Genomic DNA, 23,405 nt, shown 5'->3' with positions numbered 1-23,405 from the left:
TGCAAACAGGATGCATGTTTTGGAATATTTTTATTCTGTACAGGCTTCCTTCTTTTCACTCTGTCAATTAGGTTAGTATTGTGGAGTAACTACAATGTTGTTGATCCATCCTCAGTTTTCTCATGTCACTACCACTAAACTCTGTAACTGTTTTAAAATCACCATTGCCCTCATGCTGAAATCCCAGAGCAGTTTCCTTCCTTTCCAGCAACTGAGTTAAGAAGGACACCTGTATCTTTGTAGTGACTGGGTGTGTTGATACACTATCCAACGTGTAATTAATAACTTCACCATACTCAAAGGGATATTCTTGGTCTGCTTTTTTAATCTTTACATATCTACTAATCCGTGCCCATCTTTGCAAGGTTGACTATGTGTGGGGTACAGAGAAGGGGTAGTTATTCAAAAGCTGAAAAACAGAATGAGTCCATGCAACTTATTATGCGATTTGTTAAGCACATTTTTACTCCTGAACACATTTAGGCTTGCCATAAAGGGGTTAAATAATTATAAACTCAAGATATTTTAGCTTTACATTTTTTATACATTTAAAAAAGTTCTAACAAAATTCTACTTTCACGTTATGAGGTATTGTGCGTAGATCAGTGACACAAAATCTAAATTTAATCAATTTTAAATTCAGGCTGTAATATAACAAAATGTGGAAAAGTAAAGGGTTGTGAATACTTTCTGAAGGCATTGTATAGTTATATTTGAATAAATATGCATATATACATAATGATTTCACTTAAATTAAAATAAATTCTTATTCAACTGAGTTATGATGGTGCTGATGTGATCTGCCTCACAATAATTATTGTCCTAATCAAATAAGAATTTTGTGTTTTTGTTTTATTGTTTATTTGCACATTTTGTTGGACCAAAGTTTTATATATTAAACACATTCAGTCACTGTAGGCTACTAGTCATGTACTGTTGAAATTAGTTTATATGCAGTGAAACAATTATGTTGGATATTTCATTACCTGTCAATAACAGAAATATTACCGTAATAAAAATTTGACTGATGCTAATAATATACACCATCTTTAATCTTTAACCTCACAAGTACACATTTTGAGGAAAGAAATAACAGTATCTGGTCCATAGACTAGTCACTAGTAAATACATGACATCATTCATCTGGCCTTGCTTACTATGCAGTTTCTGAGTAAGAATGGTGTTTCTTTGTCGACAGATCAAAGGTGTCCACATGTGAAAACAGGGAATTTCAACAACAAGATCAGATGGCGCCAGATTGCTAGTCTTGCTAATACCAGCCTCTCTACGTCCCGGACTTGATGGGTTTGCACGTCAAGCCAAGCTACCAGATTGCAACCAAAACATCAACACTTTGATAACTGCGTACTTTCTGATTTTCTGATTTAAATCTTCCTGCTCACACGCAAGGGGTGAATATCTGAGGTGGTAACTTGAATTCTTTAGGGCGGAAAGAGTTGAGTAGTTAGTCAACATTTTGTCCACAGAAATCAGAGTGTTTTGGCTAAGAGCTTTGACCAATCACAAACACTCATGTGACAAACAGACAGAGCAGATGTCTCAGTTTTGAAAGGCTAACTGGTCTTTAGCAGAGGAAAGAATATTACCATTATTTTCCCGACTACACTCCCAAGGCAAATGAAACACGGTATGGTACGAACTGAATATTACAAACAATATCCCTGTGTCTTTGTATGATGGTATTATGGTGGCGGTGTCATCCTTAACATTGAGACTGCGTGTGGGATTGATATTGTTCTTTAGAGATGCCTCTGATCCCTGGAATAGTATTTTAGCAAATACACACAAATAGAGTACTCTAGTTCTGAAAATAGTTCTTAACCGCACCCTGTTTGGAAAGGTTACCAGGGGTTACTGTGATTGTCTGTTTGGATGGCTGTAGTTGTTGTTTCCTGATGAAGGAATAATGGATAAATGTGGGTTTCAGATGTAAGTAGGAATTCTAGCCAAAAAACACAGCTCTTCCCACATCAAGGATGCCCACAGGGCCTGCCTTGGCATCCCTTCTTTACTTTACCACACACACACACACACACACACACACACACACACACACACACACACACACACACACACACACACACACACACACACACACACACACACACACACACACACACACACACACACACACACACACACACACACACTTCAGAATATTCAGCTGTTTTCAGAGTGGAGACGATTGTGCTGTTTTGGTAAGTCTTTGCTGGAATTTAGAGGAATGAGTAAATAAGATTGAAATCAGTGGCCCCACCCATCCCAGGGGATTGCTATTGGCACAAGTAACCTCTCTTGAGCAGAGACTCATTGTAAAATATCTGAGATGCTTCATTTGAAATGTTTCACAAAAAGAGCAGTGCCATCCAACTTCTAATGTCAATTGTCTTATATCATAAGATTACAATGTACTCTGGCCCCACTGACAAGGGCAGCCCCACTGACAAGCACGGAAATTAACTTCACTGTTACATCTGGTATCTTGCTGTTCTGCGGTAAAAAGGCAGGAATGTAAACACCTCACTTTCCCTGGGGTCATTGCAGATTGGGACCAGGCTAGCTTCCCCTGATTTGACTCAATAGTTCCATAGCAGCAGATATTTAACAATACTGAAAATAATTGCTATACAAGTGATCAAATCTTATGTGATAAAAAGGTGAGACACTTTCTGGCCCCCCCTCTCTCTCTCCCTCTCTCTGTCTCTCTCTCATATGGAGAAGGCACTAGTCTCCTGTGAGGCGGCTTGAGAGTTGTTGAAGGACATCTCCACAGCTTGCTCCTCCCTTCTCCTCGTCCTTTCTCCAAACGCCTTGGCTGCTTTCAGTACATGTTTTCTAAAGGAGGACCCTAGGAAGGCGTAAAGTAGTGGGTTGAGACAGCAGTGGGTCAGAGCCAGGCTCTCAGTGACCTGCGCTGCCCGGTCCAGGGCCTTACTCACACCGCAGTGGGTCACCAGCGTGTAGGCAGAGTCCATCGCCCGGTACATCTTCACAGTGTTGTAGGGCAGCTGGGTGACCACGAACACCCCCACCACGACCAGTAACACCCGGATAGCACTCAGCCTCCTCCCCCTACTCTCCACTGGGAGTCGCCCCAACACACGCCCAACGTTGAAGTAACACCACGCCATCACCAGGAGTGGCACCAGGAACCCCAACAGCACCTCCACCATCTCTAGGCAGGCCTTGACCTCCTGGGCCAGACTGGACGGGTAGACAGCCAAACAGACCCTTCTCCTGGAGGTCTCGCTCACCGTGGAGAACAGCAGGTCTGGAAGACCCAGGAGCAAAGCAACAGCCCACACCCCCAGGCAGACCTTCCCACAGTGAGCCCGGGTGAAGACCCTGCCTAGCCTTCCATGGTTCCTTCCCTCAGCTCTAATAGATGCTAGGTAGCGGTCCATGCTAACACAGGCAAGCAGCAGCATGCAGCAGGTGAAGTTGATGGTGTAGCAGGCAGAGACCAGCTTACAGAGAGGCAGGCCCAGCTCCCAGCCCCGCGCCGCGTCCGCAGCCCAGAAGGGCAGGGTTAGGAGGAGGAGGAGGTCGGCTACGGCCAGGTGGACTAGGAAGGCGTCCATCATGGTTCTCCTCAGACGTTTATGGTAGGCGTAGACGGATAGCACCAGGGAGTTCCCGGCTAGCCCAACCGCCACACAGACTGAGTACACCACAGGGAGGAAGAGTCCAGCGAAGGAGCGCACGTCAGCCTTCTCACACACAGTGTGGTAGTCCTCATAGCTGTAGTTCAGGGTTAGGTTGTCATAGTAATCGTAGTCCTCGACCAGATCCATGGTGGAGGGATATCTGTATCTGTAGGACAGAGCAGGAGGATTAGGATGGTGTACTGAGAGTCAATAGTCTGTGCAGCAAATTCAAACGAAAGGAAAATAGAAGGAATGTAAAAACCTCAATGTCCCCGGGTCATTGTTAACCACATGTGGGGACAACAGTTGGTGTCACACCCAAGGGTTGGTGTCGAATCAAAATGTGGTTTTGAGCTACCTAGCCGAGAATGAATCTATTAGTGATATCGTGCTAGATCCTTTCTGATTACTGAAATGCTTTTCCCACAGGTGTAGGATCTTATTTTGATCATTTTTTGCTGCTGAAAATTTTCCTGCACTCAAGGAAATGTCGATGAGCTTCACGATTTAAAGAAATTCCCAAAAGCCTGCACTAACACACATTTACATTACATTTACATTTAAGTCATTTAGCAGACGCTCTTATCCAGAGCGACTTACAAATTGGTTGTATTAACAGTATTGCACCTTTCATGTAGCCAGTGCTTGACTTGGACTGACCTACTTTTGATCTAATATTCTATAAGAGGAACAGGACCTCAAGCAGTAGAACATTTGAGGTGCCGGGATCAGCTCTGGTGAGCTCCTACCCAAGTCAACCACTGAATGTAGCCTAATTGTGACCAGCTAATAGCCGAACCACAGATCAAGCAACAATATGGACTAAGCGTTAAAATCTTTATTGCTGAAGGATTATTTTGCTGCGACAATACCTGGTCAAATAAGAGGCAACACTTTTAGTTAACTAGACTAAATAGTGCACTTTTTTTTAATTGCACCTTTTATTGAAAGTGCATTTAAATGTAAATGGACTTCACAGCAAAACAGACACATTAAAATAAAATTGAAGGCATAAAATAACAAGAATTACAACAAGCAGAGAGTGAGTATATGAAGACCAGAGACAGAAAGAGTGTTGAGCCACAGGCACTTTCCTATCACCCTGCTTTTTCCTCCCCTCGATCAAAAACATGATCTGTATGTGGTCTCTGAGCCAGTACGCACGCACGCACGCACACACATTCCACAGGTCCAGATGGAGATGCTATTTGAATTCCATTAGTGCAATCCATCCCATCTCTTTCTGTTGAGTCTTTGACCTCATAAGGTTGGTGATAACATTGGGGGGAGTAAATCATGTGAATGTAATCTACCTAGTTACTCATACAGGCAGAAAGGTGGGGTTCAACACCTGTGTCTCATGGATATTCAAATGCACATACAACACACTATAGGGGGAGTTCAAATACATAGAAACAGAAATGTAATGTCATAGGAAACCTGTAATATCGGTTTCATTCAGTAGGGTATGTGAGTGTAATGCCCATCCCAAACGTTCTCACCGGTGCTAGACCAATAATGACAGACACTAAAAAGAAAGAAAGAAAGCCCCCTGAGAGAAAAAAAATAAGAAAAAAAAGAAAGCCTACACATTCACCTGGATTTAACCTTTGCATTTGGAAACAACATATTATGCCCTGGACAAGCTGTCTTTATTTCTTTATACTGTATCGCAAAATGTACCTCTCTCACCACATTCAACCATATATTCATCTGTAGACAGATGCTTTGGCTTGCTAAGGAACATATTAACCACTAACCAGCTTCACAATGTCACTGCCAGGAATACTTTTTCCACAAATCAGCCAATCCTTCAAAAATAAATAAGCCTTACCTCCTTTGCTTGTCTCCTCTCGTGCAGTAAGCTAATGTTTACCTACTGCTGCTCCGGATCCTCCTTTTGGGAACTCAGACTCATAGCACATAACAAGGAGGGTGTTTTTGATACAGAGAGAGAGAGAGAGAGAGAGAGAGAGAGAGAGAGAGAGAGAGAGAGAGAGAGAGAGAGAGAGAGGGGAATAAGAGAGTAAGGGGGAGAGAGGTTGACAGAGAGAGAGAGAGAGAGAGAGAGAGAGAGAGAGAGAGAGAGAGAGAGAGGAATAAGAAAGTAAGGGGGGAGAGAGGTTGACAGAGAGAGAGAGAGAGAGAGAGAGAGAGAGAGAGAGAGAGAGAGAGAGAGAGGGGAATAAGAAAGTAAGGGGGGAGAGAGGTTGACAGAGAGAGACAGAGAGAGAGGGGAATAAGAAAGTAAGGGGGAGAGAGGTTGACAGAGTGGGAGAGAGAGAGAAAGAGAGAGGGGATAAGAGAGTAAGGGGGTGAGAGGTTGACAGAGAGAGAGAGAGAGAGAGAGAGAGAGAGAGAGAGAGAGAGAGAGAGAGAGAGAGAGAGAGAGAGAGAGAGAGCGAGAGAGAGAGAGAGAGAGAGTTTGAGAGAGAAAGCGAGAGAGAGCGAGAGAGAGAGAGAGAGAGTTTGAGAGAGAAAGCGAGAGAGAGAGAGAGAGAGAGAGAGAGAGAGAGAGAGAGAGAGAGAGAGAGAGAGAGAGAGCGAGAGAGAGAGAGGGGGAATAAGAGAGTAAAGGGGCATTCAGATCATCAGCCTACATATGCTGAGGTAACCTCTGGCAAAAGACACCTAGAACAATCAGACATAGGAGAGGTGCGCCAACTACTGCAACTAATATGCAGACTACTGAGCTAGACAGACCCTTTAATTCTCTCACACACACACGCACACACACACACACACGCACACACACACACACACACACAGAGAGATTGCATTGTACTTATTTTTTGTGCAATCTTATTCCATTGTTATTCATTTGTTTACAACTATTCTTAATTTTATTGGCACCGGTATTATAGTAATGTATGTATGTATGTATGTATGTATGTATGTATGTATGTATGTATGTATGTATGTATGTATGTATGTATGTATGTATGTATGTATGTATGTATGTATGTATGTGTATTATTATTTATTTTTTCAATGTACTTTACTCAAACCAGTGAATATCACTTATTATAAATGAGATCATTAGCTATCAGCTCTTGGAATATCCAGGGCCTATACTCTTCACATTTTGGTTATAAAACAACAAATCCAGAATTGATCAAAAACATCAAGGGACAGGACATCATAATCCTACTGGAAACATGGTGTCGTGGAGACATAGATACTCAGTGTCCCTCAGGCTATAGAGAAAGTTAACTACCATCAATCAAACATAAAAATTTTAAATTGAGCCGAGACTCAGGTGGAATCATCATTTGGCATAAGCAGGACTTAGCACTGAATGAAATGTAAAAAGGTACCAGTCACATTTGGCTAAAACTTAACAAAGGTACAATCTATTGTGACAATGATGTATACACATGTGCAGCTTATGCTCCTCCTTCAGATTCACCATATTATGATGATCAGTTTTTCAACAATCTCCACACAGAAATCATTACATTTCAGGCAGAAGGTAAAGTGTTTCTTTGTGGAGATTTCAATGCAAGAACAGGTTCTGAGCCTGACTACACTGATGTGGGAGGTAACCACCACATATTTGGACACCCCTCCTTGTACAGTAGCCCTATTATAAATAATAGAAACAGTCCTGACCAAATACTGAACAAAAATGGGAAGGAGTTAGTGCATCTCTGTCGAGCCTTAGGCCTGTACATGCTTAATGGCACAATCAGAGGGGACTCTTTAGGTCAGTTTACTTACTGCTCAGCTCTTGGGACAAGTGTAGTCAATTATGCCATCACTGACATTGACCCCTCCTCCATTAGTGCATTCACTGTCAGACCACAGACACCATTGTCAGATCACAGTCAGATCAACGTGTTTCTGAAGAAATTAACCAGCAATACTCATTCAAAAAAACAGCCCAATAAACTCTACAACATAAACCAATCGTACAACTGGGCTCCAAACAGTGCAGAGAGATTCATTGAAACGTTGAACTCAAATGAAATGATGAACTCTATACAGTTTTTCAATAACTCACAATACCAAAACAATAAAGATGGTGTCAATTCGGCTACTCAAAACATCAACTGCATATGCCAAAAAGCAGCATCGAAAGCAAATTTGAGAAAACCAAAGAAATGCAACATCAGAAACCAAAAACTAAATGTTTCTGATAAATGGTTTGATAATGTAAAACAATTTGAAAAAACCTAAGACAAATGTCAAACGAAAAACATAAGCAGCAAAACAACCCAGAGCTACGATATGAATACTTTGAAACTCTGAAACAGTATAAACAAACACTGAAACACAACAAATTGAATTATACCAACAAGACACTTGATGAAATTGAAAACGCAATTGATCAAAATCAGTTCTGGGACATGTGGAACAATTTAAGCACAACAAAGCCACAAGAATTAGCCATACAAGATGTAGATTTTGGAAAACTTATTTTGATAATCCATACAAAAACATCCCACAAAGAGACTTACAACAGAACCAATTAGAAATTAAAGAAAAATTGAACATCCTTGAATCAGTCATTAAAAACAACCAAAATCCATTAGATTACCCAATAACACAACAAGAACTAAATGAAAAGCTCAAATCTATTAAATCAAAGAAGGCTTGTGGTCTAGACAACATCAGAAATGAAATGCTGAAAAACAGCACACCTGAGTTGCAAAATGCTGTAACCAGGGCCTCATCTCCCCTATCCACAAAAGTGGAGACAAATCAGACCCCAATAATTGCAGGGGAATTTGCATAAACAGTAACTTGGGAAAGGTTTTCTGTAGCATTTTGAATTCAAGAATTCAAACCTTTCTTCAAGAAAAAAATGTAATAAGTAAATGTCAAATTGGCTTTCTCCCTAACCATTGCACTACTGACCATATATACACCTTACACACACACTAATTAATAAACACCTCCACCAAAAAAAGAGGGCAAAATCTTTGCTTGCTTTATTGACTTTAAAAAAGCATTTGATTCTATTTGGCACGAAGGGCTATTCTACAAAATTCTCCAAAGTGGGCTTGGTGGTAAGGTGTATGACTTAATAAAATGTATGTACACAGAAAACAAATGTGCAATACAAATCAAAAACCAAAGAACAGAATTATTTTCACAATATTGAGCTATGAGACAAGGCTGCAGTTTGAGTCCAAACCTTTTCAACATTTATATCAATGAATTAGCAGACATGTTGGACCATTCTCCAGCCCCAGGACTCACACTATTTGACACAGAGGTGAAATACCTGCTATATGCTGATGACTTGGTACTTCTATCACCAACCAAAGGAGGTCTTCAACAGAACATTAATATTCTAGAGCAATATTGCCATAATTGGGCCCTGGCAGTAAATTTCCAAAAAAACAAAAATCACGATTTTCCCCCCAAAAAACAGATGTCAGAAATACAAATATAAATTCACCCTGAACAACACCATCACTGAACACACTAAAAATTACACCTACCTTGGTCTGACCATATCTGCATCGGGAAACCTTAATATGGCAGTGAATGCACAAAAAAAAGCCTGCAGAGCATTGTATGCAATAAAAGTGAAATTATTCAAAATCAACATCCCAATTAGAATTTGGACCAAAATATTTGATAGTGTAATCCTACCAATAGCTCTTTACGGAAGTGAGGTTTGGGGGCCACTCAATAAACTGGACTTTAAAATGTGGGAAAAGCCCTACATGCAGAATTCTGTCGGAAAATCCTACAAGTCCAGAGAAATACACCAACTAATGCATGTAGGGCAGAATTGGGCCGCTTTCCAGTAATAATGAAAATACAGAAAAGATCATTAAAATGTTGGCTACATCTAAATTCAAGTCCAAATTCAAGTCTGCAATTTAAAGCACTTCAAACCCAAGAGCTGAGCCCAGAAACTAGCCCTCTCAGTCAGCTGGTGTTGGACCTCACCAACCAAGCTGACACCAGCACTGCTTCAAAAGAAAGAATTCAAATAAACTAAATCATGAACCAATCAAAGGACTCATATTTACAACATTGGAAAAACGAAACAAAATCCCAAAGCCGACTAAATTGCTATCTGACCCTAAACAGAGAATATGAATTGGCTGATTATCTCATCTCTGTCAGAGATACGAAGCAGAGACAGATCCTTACCAAGTACAGGCTGAGTGACCACGATTGGCAATAGAAACCGGCAGACATAAAAAGACATGGCTACCCAAAGAGGAGCGTGTATGTGGTCACTGCACGACAGGGGAAGTAGAGACAGAGATGCACTTTCTCCTTTACTGTGATAAATATTCCTCACAAAGAGATTCATTATTCACAGAAATGACTACATTTATTCCAAACTTTAACTTATTAAACCCAGAAGAAAAACTAAAAATACTCATGGGCGAAGGAGCAATGGCTCATCTTGCAGCCAAATATGTATTTGCCTGCCACAGCCTGAGGGACACTGAATAATAACATCTGCATAGTAAGCAGTAACTTACTTATTATTACCATTAGTGTTATTACTATTATTATTGTTGTTTATCATTCCAAATAGTAGTGGTATGGGTGGTAATGGTAATGATAGCATTTTAGTGATGGTGATGGTAGTAGTAGTAGTAGTAGTAGTAATGACGATAGTAGTTGTAGTACTGATGTAATGGTGAAGACGACCGTTATTTAGTTATAAGTTAGTTATAGATTAATTTTCCATATTTAGATTTTTATATTTATTACATTCTACTATTTTACTATTATTTTACTACTACTTTATTATTTTTATATTTAATTTTGTATTATTATTTACTGCCATTTGATATTATTGTTTGTTATTGCTCATAATTGTATTACAATGTATATTGAATACATTTGTAACGGCTGTTGTTGAAATGAGACCAAGGTACAGCGGAGGATGTGTTCATCTTGAACGGTTTGTTGACCGAATGAACACTATACAAAAAAGAAACCAAAAGAACAACCAGCAACAGTTCTGTCAGGAACAAACTCTCAACAAAAAACATTCACCCACAAACCCCAAAGGAAAAACAGGCTGCCTATGTATGACTCTCAATCAGCAACAACGATCTACAGCTGTTCCTGATTGAGAGCCATACACGGCCGAAACAAATTAAACCACCAACATAGAAAATGAACATAGAACGCCCACCCATGTCACACCCTGGCCTAACCAAAAATAGAGGAAAAAACCCTCTATGGCCAGGGCGTTACAACATTGTTGCTTTGGCAATATTGACACAATGTTTTTCATGCCAATAAAGCAGCTTGAATTTGAATTTGAGAGGGGGGGAATAAGAGAGTAAGGGGGAGAGAGGTTGACAGTAGAGAGAGAGAGAGAGGGATAAGAGAGTAAGGGAGAGAAGATAAAAGTAAGGGGAGAGAGGTTGACAGAGAAGGAGAGAGAGAGAGAGAGAGGGGTAAGAGATGGGGTAGGTAAGAGAGTAAGGGGAGAGAGGTTGACAGAGAAGTTACAGAGAGAGAGAGAGAGAGAGAGAGAGAGAGAGAGAGAGGGGGGGAATAAGAGAGTAAGGGGGAGAGAGGTTGACAGAGAGAAGGGGGAATGAGAGAGACAGAGGATGAGGGGGGAGAGAGAGAGACAGAGGATGAAGGTAGAGAGAGAGAAACGGAGATTTGGCCAGTAGATAGCAGATAGCAATACTGGGTGATTTGAAAAGTCATAGACAATCGATCAATAATATAATTATTTTACTAATTTACATCATTTGAGTCAATTGAAGGTGTACCTGTGGATGTATTTCAAGGCCTACCTTCAAATTCAGTGCCTTGACTTTGTTGTCCTTATGCCATTTTGCCACAACTTTGGAAGTATGCTTGGGGTCATTGTCCATTTGGAAGACCCATTTGCGACAAAGCTTTAACGTCCTGACTGATGTCTTGAGATGTTGCTTCAATATATCCACATCACTTTCTTTCTTCATGATGCCATCTATTTCGTGAAGTGCACCAGTCCCTCCTGCAGCAAAGCCCCCCCACAACATGATGCTGCCACCCCTGTGCTTCATGGTACATACAGTTGAAGTCGGAAGTTTACATACACCTTAGCCAAATACATTTAAACTCCGTTTTTCACAATTCCTGACATTTAAGTAATTCTGCAAGAAAACATGGCAAAGAAATTAACTGGTTGTCGTGAATACAAAGCGTTATGTTTGGGGCAAATCCAACGCATCATATCTACAAGTACCACTCTTCATATATTCAAGCATGGTGGTGGCTGCTGTAAGGGCTGTCTGAAGAGAGAGACCAAGGTGCAGCAGAGTTAGTGTTCATCATAAGAATTTAATAGACCAACGTGAACACTTTACAAAAAAACAAGAAAACTGACAGCCAAAACAGTCCTGTCAGGTGCAAACACTAACAGAAATAATTACCCACAAAACCCAAAGGAAAAACATGCTCCTTATGTGTGACTCCCAATCAGCAACAACGAGCTTCAGCTGTGCCTGATTGGGAGCCACACACGGCCCAAAACAAAGAAATACAAAAACATAGAAAAAGGAACATAGAACGCCCACCCAATGTAACACCCTGGCCTAACCAAAATAAAGAACAAAAACCCCGCTCTATGGCCAGGGCGTTACAGTACCCCCCCAAGGTGCGGACTCCGGCTGCAAAACCTGACACTGAAGGGGTGGGTCTGGGTGGGCCTTCTTACGGCGGCGGCTCAGGTGCGGGACGTGGCCTCTGCCCCACCCTTGCCGTCGCCCCCTTAGGTGGCACACCTGGCTGCGCCGAAGGTCTGGTGGGCGACCGTGACTTCGCCCGGCTGGCGGGCGACCTCTGTTGCGCCCGGCTGGCGGGCCGCTCCGGCTGCGCCCGGCAGACGGGCCGCTCCGGCTGATCCGGGCAGACGGGCCGCTCCGGCTGATCCGGGCAGACGGGCCGCTCCGGCTTATCCGGGCAGACGGGCCGCTCCGGCTGATCCGGGCAGACGGGCCGCTCCGGCGGCTCCTGACTGGCGGGCCGCTCCGGCGGCTCCTGACTGGCGGGCGGCTCCGGCGGCTCCTGACTGGCGGGCGGCTCCGGCGGCTCCTGACTGGCGGGCGGCTCCGGCGGCTCCTGACTGGCGGGCGGCTCCGGCGGCTCCTGACTGGCGGGCGGCTCCGGCGACTCCTGACTGGCGGGCGGCTCTGGCGACTCCTGACTGGCGGGCGGCTCTGGCGGCTCCTGACTGGCGAGACCCACTGGAGGCCTAGTCCTGGGAGGTGGCACAGGACGGACCAGGATGGGGAGACCCACTGGTGGCCTGGTCCTAGGAGGAGGCACAGGACTGACCAGGATGGGGAGACCCACTGGAGGCCTGGTCCGTGGAGCAGGCACAGGACTGACCAGGATGGGGAGACATGCAGGAGGCCTGGTTCTGGGCGCAGGCAAAGGATTGACCAGGATGGGGAGACATGCAAGAGGCCTGGTTCTGGGCGCAGGCACAGGATAGACCGGGTCCTGAAGACGCACTGGAGGTCTAGAGTGCACGGCCTGCACAACCCGTCCTGGCTCGATGCCCAATCTCCCCCAGCAGATGTTAGGAGCTGGGATGTAACGCACCGGGCTCTCCACGCGTACTGGGGACACCGTGCGCTTTACTGCATACCACGGTGCCTGACCAGTACTACGTTGCCTCCTGTAAGCACGGGGAGCTGGCTCAAGTCTCCAACCTGACTCTGCCACAGTCCCCGTGTGCCCCCCCCCCCAAAAAAAATTGGGGGCTGCCTCTCAGGCTTCCTTCCCAGCCGTGTTCCCTCATACCGTTGCCGTTGGTCCTTTTCTCCTGCTGCCTCCACTCTTCTGAGTGCCTCTACCTGTTCCCATGGGAGGCGATCCCTTCCGACCAGGATCTCTTCCCAAGTGTAGGATCCCTTGCCGTCCAGGATGTCCTCCCATGTCCAGTCCTTTCTCTCCCTGGTCCAGGATCCTTGCTCCTCCTGGCGCTGCTCCCTCCTCCGCTGCTTGGTCCTTGTTTGGTGGGTAATTCTGTAAGGGCTGTCTGAAGAGAGAGACCAAGGTGCAGCGGAATTTAATAGACCAACGTGAACACTTGGTCTTACACTTACACTTACACTTACAAAAAAACAAGAAAACTGACAGCCAAAACAGTCCTGTCAGGTGCAAACACTAACAGAAACAATTACCCACAAAACCCAAAGGAAAAACATGCTCCTTATGTGTGACTCCCAATCAGCAACAACGAGCTTCAGCTGTGCCTGATTGGGAGCCACACACGGCCCAAAACAAAGAAATACAAAAACATAGAAAAAGGAACATAGAACGCCCACCCAATGTAACACCCTGGCCTAACCAAAATAAAGAACAAAAACCCCTCTCTATGGCCAGGGCGCTACAGCTGCATCATGTTATGGGTATGCTTGTCATCGGCAAGGGAGTTTTTAGGATAAAAATAAATGGAATAAAGCTATAAGCATGGGCAAAATCCTAGAAGAAAACAGACACTGGAAGACAAATTCACCTTTCAGCAGGACAATAACCTAAAACACAAGGCCAATATACACTGGGGGTTGCTTAGCAAGATGACACATTTGCAAACATTTCTAAAAACATGTTTTCTCTTTGTAATTAAGGGGTATTGTGTGTAGATGGGTGGGGGAAAAATTTTGAAAATTTTGAATTCATGCTGTAACAACAAAATGTGGAATAAGTCAAGGGGTATGAATACTTTCTGAAGGCACTGTAAATAAGGGAAATAACAAAATACAAAAATATTGGCAGTGTCACATTTTTTACGTAGCAAAACAAAAACAGTAAAATCCATACTAAGTTGGGCCTCAAGTTCAATAAGAAACTGAGTAATAATAGAGTTTAGAAAGACATTTCACATTGCATGGTGGATGAAGACATTGCGTCAGTGAGCATCAATGCTACCAGACGTAACTACAGGCATCCTGGTCTAGATACAGTCACACTGTATCAACAAGCATCTCCATGACCGGAAACACCACTAACTGTGTACGTATCCATACTGAACACTATTATCACATATGACTATTTGTAGTGTTAAATAGCAAATGTATCTAATGAAATAGAAAACACTGGCATCAATGCAATTTGATTCAGTTGTGGAAAACACTTCAGTCATCCAAAAAGACAATGCAAAGATGCACCAAAAGAAGTGCAATGGAAGGCTGGTTAGCCAACAACAACCCCATAGGATGCACTGCACAACATAGGGACTTCCAGTCAGGCACTTAGCTAACTCCGCCTTATCTCAGTTCACTGGTCACGATAACAACACCCACCCGTAGCACACATCCAGCTGGTATATCTCACTGATCATCCCCAAAGCCAACACCTCATTTGACTGCCTTTCCTTCCAGTTCTCTGCTGCCAGTGACTGGAACGAATTGCAAAAATCGCTGAAGTTGGAGACTTTTATTTCCCTCACCAACTTTAAACATCAGCTATCTGAGCTGCTAACCGATCGCTGCAGCTGTACATAGTCCATCTGTAAATTGCCCACCCAATCTACCTACCTCATCCCCATACTGTTTTTATTTTATTTACTTTTCTGCTCTTTTGCACACCAGTATTTCTACTTGCACATCATCATATGCTCATTTATCACTCCAGTGTTAATCTGCTAAATTGTAATTATTCGCTCCTATGGCCTATTTATTGGCTACCTCCTCATGCCTTTTGCACACACTGTATATAGACTTTCTTTTTTTTCTACTGTGTCATTGTAACACCCTGGCCATAGAGAGGGTTTTTTGTTCTCTATTTTTGGTTAGGCCAGGGTGTGACATGGGTGGGCCTTCTATGTTCCGTTTTCTATGTTGGTGTATTACTTTGTTTCGGCCGTGTATGGCTCTCAATCAGGAACAGCTGTAGATCGTTGTTGCTGATTGAGAGTCATACATAGGCAGCCTGTTTTTCCTTTGGGGTTTGTGGGTAAATGTTTTCTGTTTTGTACTTTGTGTGACCTAACAGAACTGTAGGCTGTCGTTCATTTTCGTGTTTTGTTTAAGTGTTTCGTTCTATTAAATGTTGAATATGAACACTCACCATGCTGCGCTTTGGTCCCCTACTTCCACAGACGACGGTAGTTACAGTCTGACTTGTTTATTGTGTTATTGGCTTGTTTATTGTTTACTCCATGTGTAACTCTGTGTTGTTGTCTGTGTCACACTGCTTTGCTTTATCTTGTCCAGGTCGCAGTTATAAATGAGAACTTGTTCTCAACTAGCCTACCTGGTTAAATAAAGGTGAAATAAATCAAATTAAAAAAACTACCTTTCCTTCAACAGACCATCAAATATTATGGTCTGTACACTTGATGTATTTCCCTCACATGAATGATAAACGTCCTTCACAGCCCCCATTTGAGCATTGTGACTCCTGGTTTTAACAGAAGGCCCTCCATTTTGGTCTATGAAAATTCAGACCAATAATTGTCTTACAGCAGATCAAATCATCATCCTATGGCAGATGCATTCAGCTTCTACATTCTTCATAATTCACATTTGGATAGATAGAAATGGCTGGCAGAGCCATAGCTAGAGAGGACTAATGGATGGGAAGAATATGCCATAATAGCTGGCTGATATCTAGGGGTTGAGAACATGTCACGTGTTCAGGGTTGACACAAAAGAGATATGATTAGGAGTGCAACCATTCTCTTCAGAATAGGCAGTGCACTATGAACTGAGAAGAACCTCCGCTAAGTTAGGGAAAAGTAAAGAAACACCCCGCTGATTGCACAAACATGACGCTCAATAATTGAGGATCTGGATGTCAAACAGATCACAGACTCCTTCATTGTCATCCAGGTTGAAGTTGTAGTCCACCCCTGCATTGGGAGACAGCCACAGCAGAGGGAACACTAAGACAAAATACTCAAATTTCACACTTTTCAAACATTCATATTGGGAGTCTTTGGAGAGACAATATTGAGAACAGCTTGATATGATATTTAGACTCTCAGCTTAACGCTTGCCGTCAGATATTTAGACTCTCAGCTTAATGCTTACCATCAGATATTTAGACTCTCAGCTTAACGCTTACCATCAGATATTTAGACTCTCAGCTTAACGCTTACCATCAGATATTTAGACTCTCAGCTTAACGCTTACCATCAGATATTTAGACTCTCAGCTGTAATGCTTACCATCAGGTATTTGGACTCTCAGCTCTAATGCTTATCATCATATGGTCTTCAGACTCTCAGCTCTAATGCTTACCATCATATGATCGTTAGACTCTCAGCTCTAATGCTTATCATCATATAAATGATTCTCTCTCTCTCTCTTTTCTTTCTTTCTTTCTCTCTCTCGGAGGACCTGAGCCCTAGGACCATGCCTCAGGACTACTTGGCATGATGACTCCTTGTTGTCCCCAGTCCACCTGGCCGTGCTGCTGCTCCAGTTTCAACTGTTCTGCCTGCGGCTATGGAACCCTGACCTGTTCACTGTGATTACTATTATTTGACCATGCTGGTCATTTATGAACATTTGAACATCTTGGCCATGTTTTGTTATAATCTCCATCCCGGCACAGCCAGAAGAGGACTGGCCACCCCTCATAGCTGGTTCCTCTCTAGGTTTCTTCCTAGGATTTGGCCTTTCTAGGGAGTTTTTCCTAGCCACTGTGCTTCTACACCTGCATTGCTTGCTGTTTGGGGTTTTAGGCTGGGTATCTGTACAGCACTTTGATATATCAGCTGATGTAAGAAGGGCTATATAAATTTGATTTGATATGGTCTTCAGACTCTCAGCTCTAATGTTTATCATCGTAGGATCTTTAAACTCAGCTCTAATGTTTACAATCATTATCTTTAGACTCTCAGCTCTAATGCTTATCATCATATGGTCTTCAGACTCTCGGCTCTAATGTTTACCATCATAGGATCTTTAGACTCAGCTCTAATGTTTACCATCATAGGATCTTTAGACTCAGCTCTAATGTTTACCACCATATGATCTTTAGTCTCAGCTCTAATGTTTACCACCATATTATCTTTAGACTCTCAGCTCTAATGTTTACCATCATATGATATTTAGACTCTCAGCTCCAATCAAATCAAATTTTATTGGTCACATACACATGGTTAGCAGATGTTATTGAGTGTAGCGAAATGCTTGTGCTTCTATTTCTGACAGTGCAGCAATATCAACAAGTAACCTAACAATTCCCCAACTGCCTAATACACACAAATCTAAGTAAAGGGATGGAATAAGAATATGTACATATAAATATATGGATGAGCAATGACCGAGCGGCATAGGCAAGATGCAATAGATGGTATAAAATACAGTATATAGATATGGGATGAGTAATACAAGACATGTAAACATCATTATTAAAGTGGCATTAATAAAGTGACTAGTATTCCATTTATTAAAGTGGCCAATGATTTCAAGTCTGTATGTAGGCAGCAGCCTCTCTATGTTAGTGATGTTTAACAGTCTGATGGCCTTGAGATAGAAGCTGTTTTTCAGTCTCTCGGTCCCAGCTTTGATGCACCTGTACTGACCTCGCCTTCTGGATGGTAGCGGGGTGAACAGGCAGTGGCTCGGGTGATTGTTTCCTTGATGATCTTTTTGGCCTTCCTGTGACATCGGGTGGTGTAGGTGTCCTGGAGGGCAGGTAGTTTGCCCCCGGTGATGCGTTGTGCAGACCGCACCACCCTCTGGAGAGCCCTGCGGTTGTGGGCGGTGCAGTTACCGTACCAGGCGGTGATACAGCCTGACAGGATGCTCTCAATTGTGCATCTGTAAAAGTTTGTGAGGGTTTTAGGTGACAAGCCAAATTTCTTCAGCCTCCTGAGGTTGAAGAGGCGCTGTTGCACCTTCTTCACCACACTGTCTGTGTGGGTGGACCATTTCAGTTTGTCCGTGATGTGTACGCCGAGGAACTTAAAGCTTTCCACCTTCTCCACTGCTGTCCCGTCGATGTGGATAGGTGGGTGCTCCCTCTGCTGCTCCCTCTGGAGTCCACGATCATCTCCTTTGCTTTGTTGATGTTGAGTGAGAGGTTGTGTTCCTGACACCACACTCCGAGTGCCCTCACCTCCTCCCTATAGGCTGTCTTGTCATTGTTGGTGATCAAGCCTACTACTGTTGTGTCGTCTGCAAACTTCATGATCGAGTTGGAGGCGTGCATGGCCACGCAGTCATGGGTGAAAAGGGAGAACAGGAGGAGGCTGAGCCCGCACCCTTGTGGGGCCCCAGTGTTGAGGATCAGCGAAGTGGAGATGTTGTTTCCTACCTTCACCACCTGGGGACGGCCTGCACAGGTCGGGGTTGAGACCCAGGGCCTCAAGCTTAATGATGAGCTTGGAGGGTACTATGGTGTTAAATGCTGAGCTGTAGTCAATGTACAGAATTCTTACATAGGTATTCCTCTTGTCCAGATGGGATAGGGTATGCTTACTTATCTTTAGACTCTCAGTTCTAATGCTTACCATCATATGGCATCAGCTCATCTATTAGGTCAGCCACACCTAAAAGACACAGAAAACATCTCTCTGTAAGAACACCACACAGGGAGTAAAGCCGTTTTACTACATGAACAGCCCTCAGCTCCCTCCCAAACCCAAGAGTTGTCCTCCCTCCCAGTTCCAGACCCCGACCCTCATCCTCCAACCCTCCACCACCTCCTTCATTTGGTCTCAGGTGTCGGTTCGTTTCAGCAGGCTGCCCACTTCCCCTCCCCCCTTGAACCCTCTCTCTCCTCCTTCAGCTGGTATCCTGTATTGAGCTTCAGCAGGCAGCCAACTTCCCCTTCTCCCCCTCAAACCCTAATCCCTCCTTTACATTCTCTCTCCTCCTTCAGCTGGTCTCCTGTATTGAGCTTCAGAACTTCACCTCCCCTTTCACCTCCCTCCCTCACCCTCGCTCTCCTCATAAATCCCCATTTCGAGCATGGACTGGATGCCTGCTGCCGTGCCGACCAACAACTGCTGCGTCGCTAGGCTGGCTGTCGCCTCGGGGTGGCATTCTAGAGGAGTGGAAGAGGGACAAAAGGAGTCAACGGTAGCCTGACAACTATGAGCATAGAGAAATGCTGCAGTCTTGACAATGTTACAATTCTGTCAACCACTCTCGTTGATTTTAGATACGATAACAATGATCATCTTAACCCTCTTCTAAAAAAGTCCCTTCATTCCTTAGATTACTACACGCTAAGATACCACCACCATTCACTTGTAGAATATCCCAGTCATTATTACAAATGACCGTGAACTCTGAGTGAATGGCCTAGTAGTCCTTACCCATGTGTATGTCTGGTGGGGTGGAGGAGGGTGTAAGATCCTCATTGTGCCTCTGCAGTGGCGCCATCCTGTGGTCAGAGATGTGGTGTGTCAGAGGGCTGGGGGACAGGGTAGAGACCGAGGGGAGGGGGAACCTCTGCAGGCCAAAACAGCTTCATCATTTCTTTGTGTTTACATGGTTTTTCTTTTTTTCCCCCCATTGTATTGCGACTGTTCAGTTTTCCTCAAGATTAGCTTTCTCAGTAAAGTCCATTAAAAGGTCGCTTCAGGTGTCTGTCAGTATTGTCTAGTCTGTGTGTCCATTGACAGGCTGCAGACAGATTGGCAGTGAGACAGAGGATCTATGACATCACCAACATGCTGGAGGGGGTGGGGCTCATCGAGAAGAAAACCAAGAACATCATTCAGTGGAGGTGAGTCAAGCCTGTTGTCGTCAGGCTCAGTGAAGTCACTCTGGTTGGTGTTCATTTCCATGCAACACATCCGAATGCCCTACGCACACACACTCCCATTCAAACCCCTTCCATCCTGTCCCAGAGGGGAGAACTTGGGCTGCCAGACAGCGGAGGTGGTGGAGCAGGTAGAGGTGCTGAAGGCCTAGCTGTGTGAGCTGGAGGAGCAGGAAGAAGAAGCTGGACAGCCAGAAGACCTGGCTGGAGCAGAGGATCAAACACATGAATGACGACTCCATCGCCAGCAGATATCCTTCAGCATAGCGCCTGCTCGCATTGTGGGGGAGGTGAAGTACTGTGTGTGTGTGTCTGTGTAACTGACCAAAGTCACTCAACATGTGTAGTTCAAAGTTTTGCATAAGTAATGCATTGTTTTGTGAGTGATTTGTGTAGAAGTTTTGAGTTGTGTGAGTGTTTCTTGATCCAGGATTTGGCCCTATAAAACTGGGCAAAATGTTGGATTAGAGAGAGTGAAATTTGAGATTGTAGTTCTGTCCAGTGTTCGTGAAGGGTCTACTATTATTTCTAATGAGGAACAATCACCAAGGATGAAATACTTAACCAATCCTTTACTAAAAAATGTGACGATTACATACATTAGTTACGTCAGCTCAGTTTTACGCGCTTTTGTTCTAGTTATTCCAGTTTATAATGATTATAACTACTTTGCTCCACGTTAGTCTTAGTCCCTACTCTTTCCTTACTTATTTATCTAGGCAAGTCAGTTAAGAACAAATTTATACCTTGTCAGTTCAGGGATTTGAACTTGCAACCTTGCGGTTACTAGTCTAACTCTCTAACCACTAGGCTACCTGCCGCCCCTTAACACTAACACCCACGTATAAGTATTGACCCACGAGGACATCTGTGATGCGTTCACTGGAGACTCTCTCCTGGCGGTGGTTGCTCCCTCAGGAACACGATTGGAGCTGCCTGAGTCGGTACAGATCTTAATTTGCGTTGCAGGAAATACAGATGAGCTTCGTGATTTACATAAATTCACTGAAAAGCCACACTAACACACGGTTATATTAACAGTATTGCACTTTTCATGTAGCTACTTTTGGCCAGCTGATAGCCTAACCACTGATCAAGCAACATTATGGTCTTAATGTTCAAATCCTTGTGCTGCAGGATTATTTTGCTGTGACAATATAGGCCAAATTAAGATCCTACATCTGTAGATCCATTTTCTGCCTTGAATTTTCTTTTTCTAAATGAGAGAGAATGTGACCTAATGTTTTGTTTAAACTTCACAATTACTCTAATTGATAATAAGGGGTATGATGTAAGAATAAATAAATCATATTTTACAGTAACAACCTGGTAGGTCATGAGAATAATAGTTAAACAATATATCACTTTATAGCAACTCGACTCTCTAAATGATTAGTAAAGCAGTGTGCATGGATGGGTGGCTGAAATGACTTAACTAATTCGTGCTGTGTCGCTACAGGCGACACGAAACACCCCACCTGTTCCCAGGGTCTGCTGGGGGTGTGGCCAGCCAGGCCATCTGCGCCGGGATTGCCCATGTCCCCCAGTGCTCAGGGAAACGGCTCGGGGTCCGCATAGACCGGGTAGTGCAGACCCCTGGCTTTCTTTCCCAACCCCATCTGAGCCCATCGGCACAGACGGGGAAGCAAAGCTCAACTTCCCCCAGAAGCAGACGAGGGCAAGCTGATGGAGCCTGTTGTTGTGGTGGGCCGGACAGTGGAGTGTGAGGAGGTCTTCAACAGCCTCAAACGTGCACTGATCGAGGCCCCCGTGCTCGCCCCCCCTGACCTCACCTTGCCCTTTATCCTGGACAGACGTGAGCAATGTGGGCATGGGTGGGGTGCTGGCCCAGGTGGGGCCAGAGGGGGGAGAGAGTCGTGGCGTACTTCAGCAGAACATTTGACAAACATGAGCGCCGCTACTGTGTCACCCGTAGGAAAACTGTTGTGGCTTCCATTAAACACTTCAAGTACTAGCTGGGTGGCCTGCCCTTTACTGTAAGGACTGATCACTCTGCTCTCCAGTGGCTCATGTCTTTCAGAGAGCCAGAGGGGCAGGTGGCACGCTGGTTGGAGGAGCTTCGGACGTATGACTTCACAGTGGTGCACAGGGCAGGGGCACGCCACTCCAACGCCATGTCCCGTCGGCCCTGTACTGCAGACGGCTGTCGCCACTGTGAGCGGAGAGAGGAACATGAGAGAGAGCTGTGTGCAGAGGAGGGGGTCTGTGCCACAGTGTGTCGGGCGAGCGGTCCTGTCTGCTGTGAGCTGCAGACTGTCGACGTGGCTGAATGTGGGCAGCAGCAGGGACGGGACACAGACCTACAGCCAGTGCTACAGTGAGAAGAGGCACAGGTGAGGCCACCGTGGGAAGAGGTGACAGCACTCTCACTTGTGACCAAAGGGTTGTGGTCAAAGTTTGAGAGACTGCGGTTGGCTGATGGCGTGCTACAGCGGGCATGGAAGGAGTCAGCTACAGGAGAGGAGTGGTGGTAGGTGGTGGTCCCAAAAGCACTGCGGGAGGCTGTGCTCCAGAGTACTCATGGGGGGTGGGGACTGAACACTTTGGGGTCACTAAAACACTCCGCCGCCTCCGTCAGGGCTTTTACTGGGGGCAGCACAAGAGGGATGTGGAGGACTTTTGCCGCCACTGTGACAACTGCACAGCGAGAAAGGGCCCCCCAGGCCGCTCTCAGGCTCAGCTCCAACAGTTCCCAGTGGGGACTCCCATGGAAAGGGTGGGAGTGGATGTAGTTGGGCTGTTCCCCACCACAGACAGTGGAAACCGCTGGGTGGACTTTTTCACAAAATGGCCCGAGGCCTATGCTCTGCCTGACCAGGAGGCAGAGACCATCGTCGACGCCCTGACAGCGGGGATGTTCAGCAGGTTTGGAGCTGCGGAGTCCATCCACAGCGACCAAGGCAGAAACTTTGAGTCCCATGTATTCGCCACCATGTGTGAGAGGCTGGGTATGCACAAGACCCGCACTACTACTCTCCATCCTCAAAGTGATGGCCTTGTGGAGCGCTTCAACAAAACGCTTGGACAGCAGCTGGCCATCGTCTCTGCCAA

The 23,405-nt window shown here is 44.6% G+C and overlaps 1 protein-coding gene and 1 pseudogene across 1 annotated transcript; one reads left to right on the top strand and one right to left on the bottom strand.

Moving 5' to 3' along the window:
- Nucleotides 1-245: 245 nt before the first annotated feature.
- On the bottom strand, nt 246-5,614 carry LOC106599198 (atypical chemokine receptor 4-like). Its single transcript, XM_014190317.2, has 2 exons — nt 5,503-5,614; nt 246-3,834 (listed from the first exon to the last, which is right to left on the bottom strand). The coding sequence occupies exon 2, from the start codon at nt 3,813-3,815 to the stop codon at nt 2,730-2,732; it is 1,086 nt and encodes a 361-aa protein (XP_014045792.2). The 5' UTR covers nt 3,816-3,834; nt 5,503-5,614; the 3' UTR covers nt 246-2,729.
- A 14,350-nt stretch (nt 5,615-19,964) lies between these two features.
- Nucleotides 19,965-21,911, top strand: LOC106598769 (transcription factor E2F5-like; annotated as a pseudogene).
- Nucleotides 21,912-23,405: the final 1,494 nt, after the last annotated feature.

Source organism: Salmo salar, chromosome ssa03 (genome assembly GCF_905237065.1).
Source record: "Salmo salar chromosome ssa03, Ssal_v3.1, whole genome shotgun sequence".
In the NCBI taxonomy this organism is placed as follows: Eukaryota; Metazoa; Chordata; class Actinopteri; order Salmoniformes; family Salmonidae; genus Salmo; species Salmo salar.
The sequence above is the reverse complement of the archived record's forward strand: the minus strand, read 5'-3'. Positions and strand labels throughout refer to the sequence as shown.